Consider the following 15,000-nt stretch of genomic DNA (forward strand, 5'->3'; position numbering starts at 1 on the left):
TGTTGTTGTTGTTGTTATTATTCTCATCCTTATTATTATTATTATCATTATTATTATTATTATTATTAATATCATTATTATTATCATTTCTATAATTATTATCATTATCATTATCATCACCATTATCATTTTAATAATAATAAAATCTTTATTATGATTATTATTATCATTACTTTTGTTACAATTATTCTTATTATCATGAATATTATTACCATTACTAGTATAATTATAATCCTTACTTTGACTTGATTACTGTTATTATCTCTATCATTATTATTATTATCTTTATTATCATTGTCGTTATTAAAATTATTACTAATATCATTATCATTATCATTATTATAATTATTATTATCATTATCATTATCATTATCATTATTATTATTATTATTATAATTATTATTATTATTGTTGCTGTTGTTGTTCTTGTTATTCCTATTATCATTATTATTATTATTGATGTTTTATTATTATCAGTATTATTATCACTATTATTATTATTACTATTATTATTACTATTATTATTATTACTATCATTATTATTATTATCATTATTAACATTACAATTTTCTATTATTATTGATATTACTAACATTAGCAATATTGATATAAACACTACTATTTATAGAATCCTAATTTGGGTTCAGATCACGCCAGCTTGAGTAGAGAATACACGTATCTGTATTATATATTTCATGAATGCTAATATATGTTTTTCGTTATCATTGTTTTTTATCCCTTTTTAAGTCTTGTCACAAAAATACTCTTATTATTATCTCATTGCAATTCGATCCGTTTGTAAATTATCTTTGTAAATAGTATCTACGGTGTTGTTGTGATAGCTTAATTCAGCTGTTAATTACTCTTGATAAATGTGAACTTTCTGTATCGTTGTATCTCTCGTATTTTTTCCGTAATATTATTTCACATTAGGTGTATTACTGTTTCGATAAGTCGTCTTTATCAGGCTGATTGCTGTGTGATAATGATGGATAAAGTTTTGTTTTATCTTTCCTATTCTTATCTCCGATGTCATGTTATCAGCTATTTTCGTGTATTTTATATTAATTTGGTGTTTTTCTTTTTTTTCTTATTTCTTATCTTTTCCTTCCAACAGTGGGGTTCTGTGTGATGGTTTTATATAATCTTCTTTTTTTTTTTTTTTTTTTTTTTTTTTTTTTGTATTAAGTAAATAATTAAATGTTTTCTTGTTATATGTATTATTATTTTTTTAATATATATATATATATATATATATATATATATATATATATATATATTTCTCAATGTTACCAAAGCCTGTTTCTTATTATGAATTCCGTGTTTTTTTTTTTTTGTCTTTGATTTTAAAGTGAATATTAATTTTAATGTATTCTCGTTACATTTTTCCTACTTTATTTGTGTTTTTAATAAATTCAATTGTTGAAAGTATGTGTAATAATTGTTTGTATAAATGGCAATGGCAATTCAGTATACTTTAAATTGCTACTTTATTTTTTTTTTCAACTTTGGCTTAGCTTGGTTGGTGAAGTTCAAAATCATGGTAGACAGGGGTTTATAAAACGATAGATGCAAGAGGATCACAAAACATATAATTTCTAATGGCACAAAAGTATTTACAGTCTGTATATGTTCAGAGAAAATACATAGGTACAATCTGCTTGACGTATACAATAATAATAATATTATGAATAATTAAAAGTAGTCAGAATAAAATAGTCGAGAGGAGCCTTTTCGGGCGCTCTCGAGTCACGGGCATTAAGTTCGTCCGTCGTCGTGTGAATATCACACTCGTCACGGGCCGCCCACGTCACATGGGCGCGGTTTCGCACGCCCATTTCACAGCCACACTCACTTTTGCACGCACTCACACACCGGAGGGGAGAAGGTGTCCGCCGCGGCCGCGTCCTCAGCGAGACCCGTCCGAGTCCGTCTCGGAGCGCGGTCTGCGCACGAACATGTACTTGAGGGTCGCCACCTCGCTCGCCAGCCGCTCCAGCTCGGATCTGAGGTGTGTGTTCTCGTACTCCAGGCTGTCTTCGGCGTCCCCGTGCTGCTGCTGCTGCTGCTGTGGGGGGGACGACTGCTGCTGCTGTGGGTGCTGCTGGTGGTGGTGGTGGGAGTGGTGGTGATGGTGCTGTTGCTGCTGCTGGTAGTGCTGCATGGGCAGGCTCGGCTGTGTTCTGCTGTTGGAGATGGGCGAGGAGCTGGTGTCCGACGTCCGGTGGTAGTCGGAGCACGGCGAGGAGGAGGAGTAGCTGATGCCAGAGTCGCGCTCGTCCGAGGAGCCGACGGAGTCCTCGGCGGCCTCGTGGTGGGCGTCGTGCGGCTCCGTCTTGATGCCGTGCAGCGCCAGCAGCGACTGCGCGGCGTCCTTGTCGCCTAGGTGGCTCTTGTGGCGAAGCTTGTGTGGCAGCGACGAGCCGGCCTCGCTGATGGGCGAGCGACGCGACAGCTCGACGTCGCTGGGCGAGTAGTCCATGTGGGACGACGGCGAGTGCGACGACGACGACGTGGACGTGCGGGCGGAGAGGTTAAGGGCGTTCTGGCTGTGGTAGAGGTCGCTCGCGGACGTCGGTGGGTACTGCTGCGAGGGCGCGTCGTAGGGGCTCTCGTGGTCGTCCATCTGGACGGGCGGGGCGTAGTGGGAGTACTGCGAGGGAGACTCTGGGTCCTGGAAGTGGGCATTGGGGGGCGGGGGGCTGGAGGCGCAGCTGCCGCTGGGGCTGAGGAGCGACGTGACGGAGGGGGGGCTGCCCAGGGTGATGAGCGCCTGCGAGAACTTGGTCCGCTTGTTGAGGATCTGCTCCGTCTGTGGCATGTTGGCGATCACTTGGTCCATGTTGATGAGCGTCTCGCCCAGGATGCCGTACTTGTCCTTGATGGCGTTGAGCTGAGCCTTGAGCACGTGGTTCTCTTTGGAGAGCTCAACGACGCGCTGCTCGAGGATCATGTCGTTGAAGCGCCTCTTCTCGCGGGACCGCTTGGCCGCCTCGTTGTTGCGGCGCCGCCGGTCCCAGTACGACTCGTCCTTCTTGTTCTCGGGGATGAACTCGCGCTGCTTGCGCTGCGTGAAGATATCCTTCTTGCGGAGCTGCGCGGCGAGTTCCAGCGTGGAGGGAATGCTCAGGCCGGGGGCGCCCAAGCCTACGGGTGTGTCCTGCCCACCCTGCAGGCCCTGCGACGGCTGCGCCTGCTGCTGAGCCTGCTGCTGGGCCGCCTGCTGTTGTTGTTGCTGCTGAGGCTGTTGCAGCTGTGAAGAGGCCTTGGCGTCCATGATGTGGCTGGGCGAGTAGTTGGCCGCGTGCAGCAGCGAGGACGAGCACGTGTTGTAGCCGAGGCCCGCCACGGATGGCGACAGCGGGATGAGGGCCGGGTAGTTCACCGGGTACTTCACCGTCTCAGCAACCATAATTTGATGCTGGAGAACATCTGCGGAACAAAGAAAGAGCTCGTTAGTGGCGGCGACACAAAGAACACGTGCCTAAACACTATTCCTAAAATAGTAACTTATGTTCTACCGATGCATAAAAGAGTTAGGATTTTATCATTTTCTAAAGTTTCACCCTGTATTAAAGCCCCAGAGGATGTGGTACTGGCGGGGTCTGATAGCGAGAGATAATGTTACGTAACAGCAGGGTAGTTGACGGAGGGGCATGAGAAGGGAGAGGAGATAGGAAGAGGAGGAGGACAGGATAGGAGGAGAGAGGGGAGGAGGGAGCAACAGGAGAGGAGGAGGAGGAGGAGGAGGAGGGGGGAGGAGCACGAATGGGGGAGGGGGGCTGGTTATAAAACTCTTTGTTGTACCTGCTGAGCACTTTCATCCCTCCAACCTCCCAACCCCTTAAGGTATGATAGCCACCCGTCTGGTGTTCAACGTTCCGAGTTTAAAACAGAATAGGAGGTCGATCAAAAGGACATCCACACCGAAAGAGAAGCGACGCAACACCACTGCAAGAATGCACCCCGACGGACTACACTTCCGGTAGGGGTTAGCTGGTTACATGATGTGTTCGTCTGTGCGTTGGTGGCTGTGTGTGCGTCGTTTATGTGTGCGTGTGGGATCTGTGTGCGTGTGGGATCTGTGTGCGTGTGGGATCTGTGTGCGTGTGGGATCTGTGTGCGTGTAGGATAGTGTGTGTGTGTGTGTGTGTGTGTGTGGAGATTGTATATATGAACTGTGTTGTGTGTATCTATGCTTGTTGTTGGGTTTGCTATGTTTGTATATCTTTGCGAGTTTCTATGTATTCTGTGAATGATGACTTTCCGTTTCTTCATGCGTGTCAACATGTAGCGTCTATGTACGTGCGCATGAACTGGTGTATACGCGTGTGCGTGCGTGCGTACGTGAATGTATCTGGGGACGCCGACCCTTGTGAGGCCCCGCAACGGGTGTGCACGACTGCAACATCGCCTGCATTGCAACCCATACGAAGGTGAGGAGAGAAAACAGATACTGCAAGAACCAGAAAGACGTGGAGGAAGGAGAAGAGGATGAAGAAAGAGACAAAGAGGAAAAAGTAGAAAAAAGAAGAAAAGAAAGAGAAGAAGCCAAAGAAGAACAGATCAAGATCAAGACGTAGCAACAATATTCAAAACAATCCACTCGAAGATAGCTATTCATAAATCATAAACGTTCCCGTATCTTCCTTCCTCCTTACGAAATGAAGATACGATTTCAACAAACAACATATAACGAAGAATAACGAAGCGCATAAGGACGATAGGAATTAGATTACGTCATCACAACAGATGTCACGTGACCTAATCCGAAGGGGGAGGGTGACGGATAGCTAATTAACACGTCTGGGAAAGGTCATGTAGTCGTGCATGACCTGTTGCTAAGGTAACAAACCGTGGGAGAAGGGGGGGGAGGGGAGGGAATGCTGTAGGGTGAGAGGGGACCATCACTTGCTCTCTCTTGCCTCTCTCTCTCTTCATCATCTTCTTCTTCTCCCTTTTCCATAGCCCTCTCCTTTCCTTGCCTTCCCTTGGTCCTGCATCGCCACGCCTCTCCCCCCCCCCCTCTCTCTCTTTCCCTCCCTCCCTTTCCCCCTCTCTCCCTCCCCTTTGCCCACCGACGCAAGCACAGCCACTGCCAGATATACATTTATCTAATTTATCCCTCCCTTCTTCCTCAACCCCCTCCCCCCCTCCCCTCCATTCCTTCCTCTTCTTAGGCTCATGAAGGCAGTGACGTAAGTGCCTCTAGCAACACCTCCAAGCACAGGCAAGCACAGGCAAGCACACACACGCACACACATACACTCACCCACCCAACACCCACGCCCTCTGCCTGGGTACGAATGTGTTCGGACTGCCAGACGGGCGGCGGGCAGGCCAAAGCAACTCGTCTCCATTTCGTGATTCTCTTCCTGCCCAGTGCTTTTAAAATAACAGTGATCTTTCGGCCCCGAGCTCGAATCCTCTTCGGTGACTCATTCTTCTGATAACTTCGATTAACCAGGTTTATTTTGGGATTTTTGGCAGCGTTATGGAGCGAGATAGCGTCAGTGCTAAGAATAAAAAATAGCGTTTTTTTCCCCGCACGAGATTCCGTACTTTCCGGGGTCGAAGACAAGGCCATTGCAAGCCAGTCGGAAACATGGCATCCACCCGAAGGTTACCTAACGTTCAACCAAGTTTCTAATTATACAACCATGTCAAAAATAAAACTGGAATCAACTAGATACTTGAACTTCACACACACACAAAAAAATAAAAATAAAAATACACTCAATGCTTCTCCCTTTTAGAGAGGCAGGTACACAAATAAACAAATAAATAGTACAATAAATGAATAACGAGGAGACGAAGGGACTAACTTACATTGACTCGGTTTCCCGTTTTCCCGTCGTCCGAAAGTGAAAAGACTTCATCAGACTTCAGTCAAAGCAAAACCATAATCCAATCAAACCAGACTTCAGTACAGCAGCCTCGGATTAGACGAAAGCTCAACCAAGGACTTCAGTCGACTTAGACTTCAGCTCGCCAAAATTTTCAGTCAAACTTCAGTCATGAGAGCGTAGGTGCGCGCTCGTGTGTGCGTTCGCCTTCCCTCCTCGACTGCGGCGTCTACTACACTGCCGTACTAACTTCCCCGGCAGCGACGACCTCTAAAAGGGGGTGTGGGGGGTGATGTGGTGGGGGGGAGGGGGTTGATGGCGTTAGTTGCTGTCCTCAGCACGCTACTACTTTGTTTTGTAACTTCTCCCCGCCAGCAGGCCCGTCTGAGATACTTAGTATTTTATATTCTACTTTTCGGTTCGTTGTGGGAAACTGTCTTAGCATATGGGCGGGTAAGGGGGGTGTCTTTTACTTGCATAATGGATGGAAGAAAATACGAGAACCACAAAGAATAGAGGGTAATCTCAAGAGAAAATACTGGCGAGTATCGTCATTATTGCTATGTACCTCACTCGCGTCTCTCCATCTTTTTCCTCTTTTTTCTATATAAAGGAACGCAGTATGTACCATGACGGCGCCCAAGAGCAAAGACAAGCGTCCGAAGCAATATGGGAATCCTTGAAGCAAAGGACAAAATGGAGCGAGAGCGATGATGCAACACGAGGGTTCGGACGAGTGCGCATGAACTCGACTTTGGCTTCGTCTCCGCTACCCTCCCCTCATCCCTGCTCGATTGCATAATATCCATTCATTACACAATATAAATGAAGCAACGCAGGACGCTCTCTTACTCTCCTTCTCCCTTTCTCTTTTTCTCCCTATTTCTCTTTCTCCCCCTTTTCTCTTCCTCTCTTCCCTTAACCCTTCCCTTTACCTCAGCGCGCAGAATCGAAAAGAAGGTAAATTTGCTGTCCCTTTTCGCCAAGATTCCACCCAGCGTTTGGAGTGCCATGACGCTGGGAGAAGAGAAGAGAGAGAGAGAGAGAGAGAGAGAGAGAGAGAGAGAGAGAGAGAGAGAGAGAGAGAGAGAGAGAGAGAGAGAGAGAGAGAGAGAGGTGGAGGGAGAAGAGAGAAGAGCTTTCGCGTGGGACTACGATCAATCTCGACTCTAGCCTCGACTTTGGAAAAGAGAGAAAACGTGTTTGCAACTTGTTTGTGCAGCTCGGTCTTCCTTTGAATTTCAATAGGGGGAGGGGGAGGGGGAGGGGGAGAGCGGAGGAGGTAAGGATGGGATGGGATGGGATGGGGATGGGGTTGGGGTAGGGGGGGAGGATGGAAAGCGTTCGAAGAAAACTGGAAAGAGGGAGGAGAAGGTGGGGGGATCGGGTGAGGGGGAGGCTAGGGGGGGAAAGGCGGGGGAAGGCGAAGGGGAAAGGGGAGGGAGGGGAGAAGGGAGAGGGGGGGAAGGAGGAGGATGTTGTATAAAGGAAGGTAAAGCCGGGCGGGTCACGTGACACCCAGCTCACGTGAGATGCCAATATCGACTGGCTCTTGTCTCCATGTGAAAGCGTCCGTGGGTGGCGGTGGGGGAGTGGGGGGGGGGTAGGAAGAGGGAGAGAAAGCGATGAAGATAAAGGGAAGGAGGGGGAGGGAGGGAGGGAGGGAGAGAGAGAGAGAGAGAGAGAGAGAGAGAGAGAGAGAGAGAGAGAGAGAGAGAGAGAGAGAGAGAGAGAGAGAGAGAGAGAGAGAGAGAGAGATCGGGAGAGAATAAAAAAAAACGGAAATCCTCCCTCCCGCCCAACAAAAAAAAAAAAAAAAAAAAAAAAAAGATAAATAATGATATAAGAATAGAGGCCCGTCCATCCATCCTCAGTGATGATGCTCCCCTGGCCCAGATTGCTTTCAAACAGCCACAAACTCGACAGTGCTTTGCATCAAACAGCTCCGACATGTTGCACCATAAGCGGCTGTTTAAGCTTCCCGACCTACATTGAATCAGGCAAAGGTTAACGGGTCAGAGAGGAGGAGGAGGAAGAGGAGAAGGAGGAGGAGAAGGAGGAAGAGGAGGAGAAGAGGAGGAGAAGGAGGAGAAGGAGGAGGAGGAGGAGGAGGAGGAGGAGGAGGAGGAGGAGGAGGAGGAGGAGGAGGAGGAGGAGGAGGAGGAGGAGGAGGAGGAGGAGGAGGAGGAGGTGGACGTGGAAGATGAGGATAAGAAAGATAAGAAAATGGAGGAGAAAGAAGAGAGAGAGAGGACGAGGGGGGGGAGACGAAAAAAAAGAAGGGAAGAGAATGAGAGGGGGAAAGACTCCAAAGAGAATAAGAACTCGAGAAAGAAGAGAAATAAAGAGGATTAAAAAGAAGAGGAAAAGGAGGAGGAGGAGGAGCGAAGCCGAAGCCAGAAACTCTCCTACGGAATGGGACAAGGGCGTCGCACCTTGGCCTTACGCAACACAAACGAACAGATGTTACTTAAGAGATCTGAACTTGTGAGATCTTCACTCAACGAAGCCGAACGCACACGTGATGAGAAGAAGTGAATAAAATGTGAGAAGAAAACGAAAGAGAAGCAGAAGAGAATTGGAAAAACAGAGAATAATGAAAACGGAAAGAAGAAGAAGACGCGCCAGGACGAATATTCCGATGAAGGAGGGAGGAGAAAAGGAGAAAAAGATTAAGGAGAAAATATATGATGATTATGAAAGCTCTTCATAAAAGGATAAAACAAATATTTATATATATAAGCAACGTCCCCCTGAATCATGTAGGTCTCTCAGGTAACTTTTTTACGTAAGGTATGAATAACCCTCGTCGTTGAGAGAAAATTGTATAATCAGTTTCACTTTGCTTCATGTTTTCTTTTATTCATCTGTGCTATTATTCATGTTATCATTAATTATGGTACTTTAATTCTAATAATCTAATAGTCTTCCTCTCTCCTTCCTCCTTCCTTCTCCTTTCCTCCTTCTTTCCTCCTTCTCTTGCTACTAAGACCGTTATAAGTGAGTAGCGTAGGGAGGGGGGGGGGGCACAGGAGGCCTGGTCGGGCGAAGGGCCGGCGGGGGGGGGGAGGGGGGACACGTGCCACTGGGGTCGCGTGTCTCGCCCTCGCTCGCTCTCTTTCCCTCGCTTTTTCTCTCTTTCTCTCGCTTCTTCTCTCTTTCTCTCGCTTTATCTCTCTTACTCTCGGTTTCTTGCTTCTTCTCTCGCTCATGCTCTTTCGTTATTGTTTATTTTGTTGCTGCTATTTACTCGCTTTCCTCTTCGCTTCTTTCCATCTTTTCATGATGCATATTGAGATATTTGTAATTTGCAATATTCATTGAGAGAGAGAGAGACAGAGAGAGAGAGAGAGAGAGAGAGAGAGAGAGAGAGAGAGAGAGAGAGAGAGAGAGAGAGAGAGAGAGAGAGAGAGAGAGAGAGAGAGAGAGAGAGAGAGAGAGAGAGAGAGAGAGAGAGAGAGAGAGAGAGAGAGAGAGAGAGAGAGAGAGAGAGACAAGAAAGAACGCCAAGCTGAGCGAATTGAAATGGGACGCCTTGGCTCGCCGCCGCCGCTCGGTGCAATGGGTCTCATGACGTAACAAGAACGGCTCGGCCCAGGGAGGAGGAGGAGGAGGAGGAGGAGGAGGAGGAGGAGGAGGAGGAGGAGGGGAGGAGGGAGGAGGAGGAGGAGGAGGAGGAGGAGGAGGAGGAGGAGGAGGAGGCGAGGTGGAGGAGGAGGCGAGGTGGAGGAGGAGGAGGAGGAGGAGGAGGAGGAGGAGGAGGAGGAGAAGAAGAAGAAGAAGAAGGAGAGGAACAGGAAAAGATATAACAAAGGATGAAGAAGAAGACGAAGAAGGAGGAGACGACGAAAAGAGAAAGAAGGATAAGAGAAGAAAATGCTGGCGGGGGCTGTCGCGATGCCGCAACTCTTGGGATATTTTTCTCGAATACTTTTGGCATTCATGAGACGCCGCCGCCGCGCGCTGCTCGCTGAGTAACCCAACTGTCAAGGCTATTTTTAGGGCGTCGGAGCCTCGGGTCTCTGCACGGCGAGCTTTTTTGCTCTCTCTCTCTCTCTCTCTCTCTCTCTCTCTCTCTCTCTCTCTCTCTCTCTCTCTCTCTCTCTCTCTCTCTCTCTCTCTCTCTCTCTCTCTCTCTCTCTCTCGCCTTCTTTTCCTCGTTCTTCTTGATTCTCTCTTTTCCTCCATCTGTCTGTATGAGTACGTGCTGTGACGGGATGTCCAGTTTCTTAACTTTCCGTTTATTTTTGTTGGGCGAATGCTGAAGTCATCTTAAGAGGTGCGTCTGGGCACGTACCAACCACACAGCCGTTCTGCCACCCTCTCAACCCTATGCCCCCTTACCCCTACCCTCTCTCCTTCCCATCCACCCCAGGACCCAACCATCCCAGTGTCCATACCCCATACCTCATCCACCCCATACCCCATTCATCTCACCTCCCACCCTTGCCCTCCAACGCGACGTCCGAGCTGGCCGTACCGAGTGACCCGCACGAGACCCGAAGGCTGAGTGAAGATTGCGGGTCTCCCCCTCACTCCCTCCCCCCACAATCAAGGCAGGCGAGATAAGGTTATCGTACACGCCTCTCGCTCTCTCTCTCTCTCTTTCTCTTTCTCTTTCTCTTTCTCTTTCTCTTTCTCTTTCTCTTTCTCTTTCTCTTTCTCTTTCTCTTTCTCTTTCTCTTTCTCTTTCTCTTTCTCTTTCTCTTTCTCTTTCTCTCTCTCTCTCTCTCAGCGATTGATAGATAACTAATCACTTCCTCTTGCAGGGAGTCAAGCTCAAAGATGAGAGAGAGAGAAACAGAAAGAGGAAGATGTGGAGTGAAAAAGAAAGAAGGGAGAGAAAAAATAGGGAAGAATAGAGAAGAGAGAGAAATATCCAGAGAGAAAGATCGAAATTAGAAGAGAAGGAAATTAGAGGAAGAAACTATCAGACGGGAAGTGGCAAGACCTACCACTTATCCTTCGCACATCAACTTAAACAAGCAACTAAATCCTGCAGCGGTGAAGGCAATGACGTTTCGATTCCCCCTTCCTTCACCTCGCTGGCCCGGCCTTGAGACAACGCACAAGGAAGCCAGGCCAAGCAGCAGACCAGGCCAGCTAGTCTGCGGGACACGTGCATGTCCGAGATTCGAGAAGGATCGCTTCTGAAGCATGAAATCGTTCTTGAAGTAAGTTTGTAAGTGTGTAAGTGTGTAGGTGTGTGTGTGTGTCTGTGTCAGTGTAAGTGTGAATGTAAGTGTATGAATTGTATCGTGCTATTTGGGTGGGTATTGGTATGCATGGTCATGTCACTGCAATTATCTGGTGTAAAGAATTTTCGTAACGACACAAGAAACCATGCAGAAGAATCCAAAATCCAAAACAGATAAACTCTCAGTTCGAACAAAAACATTTCTCCACACAAACGCAATCCCGAAACACACTAAGAAAACCCTCACAACCATAGAGGAAAGACAAGAAAGATAAAAATAACATTAGATAAATATAACAACAATCACACAGACATACACAGCCAAGGGGCAAGACAATCACACGAAGCACACACACACCGAAGTCCTATAAAGACGTCACAACAAGGCTGGCAGACGTCAGAGCGGATGCAAGGTTCGACGTCACAGCCTGTGAACTCTGGAGGATGAGGAGGATGCAGAGGAGAAGTTTTAAGGAGTGTCGACGTGGTTTTACCCCGCATCGCGAAGTCATCACTGTACTATTAATGTTTGACTTCCGCTCGTGTTTTGCTATTTTTCTTTTAATCTTATTATTCAGAACAAAATTTACTTCTTTTCAAATTCATTCATTTTCCATATTCATTTTCATGGCGCTCTCCCCATGAGCTTCCGTTGACACTTACTGCTTCTATGAATGATGGCCGTCATCTTGGCTGTAGGTCTTCCAAAACAGTGTAGTGAGTTGAACGTCAAGTTTTTTTGTTTTGTTTTTTATTCTTGTTACCGGAAAAATGTTTTAACACAATCTCTTGCGCAGTGTCTTGTTTCTGAGACTCACAATGTTTCTTTACACAAAAGAAAACCGATAAATTTTCTTATTCACAGTCACGCACGTGTTTCCATTCACGAAGTCGAAAAGTAAATGCACATTCACTAAGTTATTATTTTTTTCTGTCACTGTCAGCACTTGGACTTGAGTCGAAGTCCATTAAAGCTCCAGGTATAAGTCCATGCACGAGGACTCCTTCCACTGTAGTGCCTCCTGCTGGAATAACGTAAGTCCAACTCGATGTCACAGTGTATCTTCCTCACAGCTGCTACTGCTGATCATGCAACTGCATCGTGCAACCCGCCGGAGACAACTGAAGACGCACGCCGGAGGTACAGCTGACGAGTGCCTCTGCTCTGCCTCACGATTTTCCCTCATGGTTCTCTTCCCTCTCTCATGACCCAGTTCCTCGCCTCCGCCTCCTCTTGCGATCCGAGTTTCCATCGGTCCTGCTGTCACGGGTCCGTCACGCCCGCTTGCCTCCGATGGGTTCAAGGTTCGTGTCGTTCGGCGCTTTTTTCGCGGTGTCTCTTTGTGTCTCTTTCTCCACCGGCGTCTCAAGTTCACGTCTCGCAAAGGGCCTGTGACCCTGGCCCAGCAATGGCCCGCCGAGGAAATCAAGTTCACAGCCGCTGGAGCGTGGCTTCGCCGCTTTCTCTTCCTCCTCCTGCACCTCCTTTTTCTTTTCTTCTCTTCTCGCTCCTCCTCCTCCTCCAGCTGGCAGACGTCTTCAGCTGCCAACCATCCAACCATGCAACCTACATCCATCCAGCTTTCGACTGCACTTTCCACTCGGTCCACCAGCACGATAAAGCACCAACACTCGCAACCACTCTAACGATGATGATAATAATAAACAATAAGTTTCCACCTATTCGCAACGGGCACAATCAACAGCAGGTGTACAGGCAGAACTCCGATTGAACTTACCCACTAAAGAAAATAAAGTGAAGTTTCAGCCTTCCGAAAAGGCCTTGATGGTGGCTAAGTCAAAACCACGGGGTACGTCTATGTTAGCTTGGGACTACACACTGAGTTGTATCACCAGAGGATTCGCGCTCCAAACTAAACTCTGGTAAAGAAGGTTTGTATACTATATGTTCTCGAGCGCTTTGCCCGCTCTAGTGGCTCTAGCCAATCACACATGCGCACCGGGCGAAGGGGGCGGGACTCGCGTGACGTCATGGATAAGGCTCTGTTACGTTGCCTAGTGACGTCACCGTGTGTCCCGGGAAGCCGCGTTGCGTAATTCGAACAGGTTGACAGATGCCTGTGTACACAATGCCTACTCTAAAGCCGCTAATCTCCCCCCATCTCGACTTAAATCATCACGGGAGGAGATATTACACTACGGAAAGCTTGAGAAGAAGTCTCTCTTTATTTTGACAACTCAGGAAGAGCGAGAGGTTAAGCTCTTGCGAGGAAAGTAGGGCGGGGCGAAAGGAGTCTGAGGGGAGGGGCTTCTCGAGAGGGAGAGAGGAGGAGGGGGGAGCCCGCACGTTGCTACGCTGGCCCGGGTCACTCGCTCGACAACTCTCAGCCGGAAATATGAACACAAAAAAAGAAAATAAAGAATTCGGGGGATTCCTGACGTAATCAGGACACCGGCGCAGAGGAAGGACTTTTATAAGGAGTTGTATGAACTATTTTCGAAGCGCTTAGAGGATAAGACGACCGGAAGATGGCGTGACATCGCCGGAGATATGTGGCGGCAGAAGGAAAGAAAAAACAGGAAGTCTGATATGCGGGGGCTGAACAAACGTACGTTTTGCGTATTATCGCTGTGAAGTTACGACAAGGAAAAAACAAACACAATGACAACAAACAACAATTACAAACATGGACGTAATAAAACTATACTATCAACGCAGAGGCCTGAGAGTTCACACGCGAGTCCACAGGAACACTCATACATTCATACACGCGATTACGTCATCACCGGAAGTGCTTGAGAGTCATGACCGAGGCTCTCGTGGACCGGAACACACGAGGGAGAAGGGGAGAAGGATAAAGCGAGGAAGAACTGTAAAAAGAACGAACGAGAGGAGGAAGGATAGAAGGAGAAATTAGGAGAGACAGATGAGAAACGTGAGGGGGGGGGGTCGAGAAGGAGTGTTATAGAGATAAAAGAGAAAGAGAATTGGAAGAAAGAGATAAATAGAGAAATAGAGAACACTAAAGAGAGGGAGAGGAGAGAAAAGTTTCCCAAATAGGGAGAATGATTCAGAAATACAAAGATGTTTGAAAGGAGTGAGAGAGACAGACGAAGAACGAGAGAAAGGGAGACCGAAAACAAACAAATCAATAAAATAAAATGATAAAAATATATATATACACACACATCAACTTTTACACATTTTGCTTTAACATTTTCTCCCCATTTCTCTTCGCAATGCTTTGTACCATCAGCTACGGTTCAAGTATGATTACGTCCGTTATATAAAAGACAAGTTCCCTTTTTTTAATAGGACGCTTGAGGAACACCTGCTTCAACCCGTGTCCGAACACCTGTTGTCAGTGTAACACATTTTTTTTCCTTTCCTTTGTTGTTGATTCTGTAAAATTGACTTGGACATACACACATGTACAGTGTAGCTGGGGTTTCTGCCTGTGTTCCCTCTGCCTCTCTTTTATGTTTTATGTGTATCTCTTTTTAATTATAAATGTATATATTTTTGTCCGTTTCTGCTTGTCTGTTAGTTTTGTCTGTTAGTTTGTTTGTCTGTGTCTGTGTCTGTGTGTGTGTGTTTGTCTCTCTCTCTCTCTCTCTCTCTCTCTCTCTCTCTCTCTCTCTCTCTCTCTCTCTCTCTCTCTCTCTCTCTCTCTCTCTCTCTCTCTCTCTCTCTCTCTCTCTCCTCTCTCTCTCTCTCTCTCTCTCTCTCTCTCTCTCTCTCTCTCTCTCTCTCTCTCTCTCTCTCTCTCTCTCTCTCTCTCTCTCTCTCTCTCTCTCTCTCTCTCTCTCTATCTCTCTCTCTCTCTCTCTCTCTCTCTCTCTCTCCCTCTCTCTCTCTCTCTCTCTCTCTCTCTCTCTCTCTCTCTCTCTCTCTCTCTCTCTCTCTCTCTCTCTCCTTCTCTCTCTCCCAATTGATGAAAGCTATATAAAAAAAAACAGACACAAGAAACAAGAAAAAACTGACCCTCCCCCCCC

The 15,000-nt window shown here is 46.9% G+C and overlaps 1 protein-coding gene across 5 annotated transcripts in view; it reads right to left on the reverse strand.

Annotated features, from left to right (window-relative positions):
* Positions 1-1,572: 1,572 nt before the first annotated feature.
* Positions 1,573-15,000, reverse strand: part of LOC125041661 (nuclear factor interleukin-3-regulated protein-like) — a 115,380-nt gene continuing 101,952 nt past the window's right edge. For 2 of the 5 annotated variants that reach the window (XM_047636809.1, XM_047636813.1), the window contains one exon: positions 1,573-3,432. In XM_047636809.1, coding sequence (XP_047492765.1) covers positions 1,910-3,432 — 1,523 coding nt within the window. In that variant the 3' untranslated portion in view covers positions 1,573-1,909. Of the gene's footprint in view, positions 3,433-5,829; positions 6,076-11,706; positions 11,883-12,782; positions 12,941-15,000 lie in introns of those variants that run through there. The other 3 variants (XM_047636811.1, XM_047636810.1, XM_047636812.1) reach the window with 3 other exon arrangements.

Source organism: Penaeus chinensis, chromosome 31 (assembly GCF_019202785.1).
Source record: "Penaeus chinensis breed Huanghai No. 1 chromosome 31, ASM1920278v2, whole genome shotgun sequence".
NCBI classification, from domain to species: domain Eukaryota; kingdom Metazoa; phylum Arthropoda; class Malacostraca; order Decapoda; family Penaeidae; genus Penaeus; species Penaeus chinensis.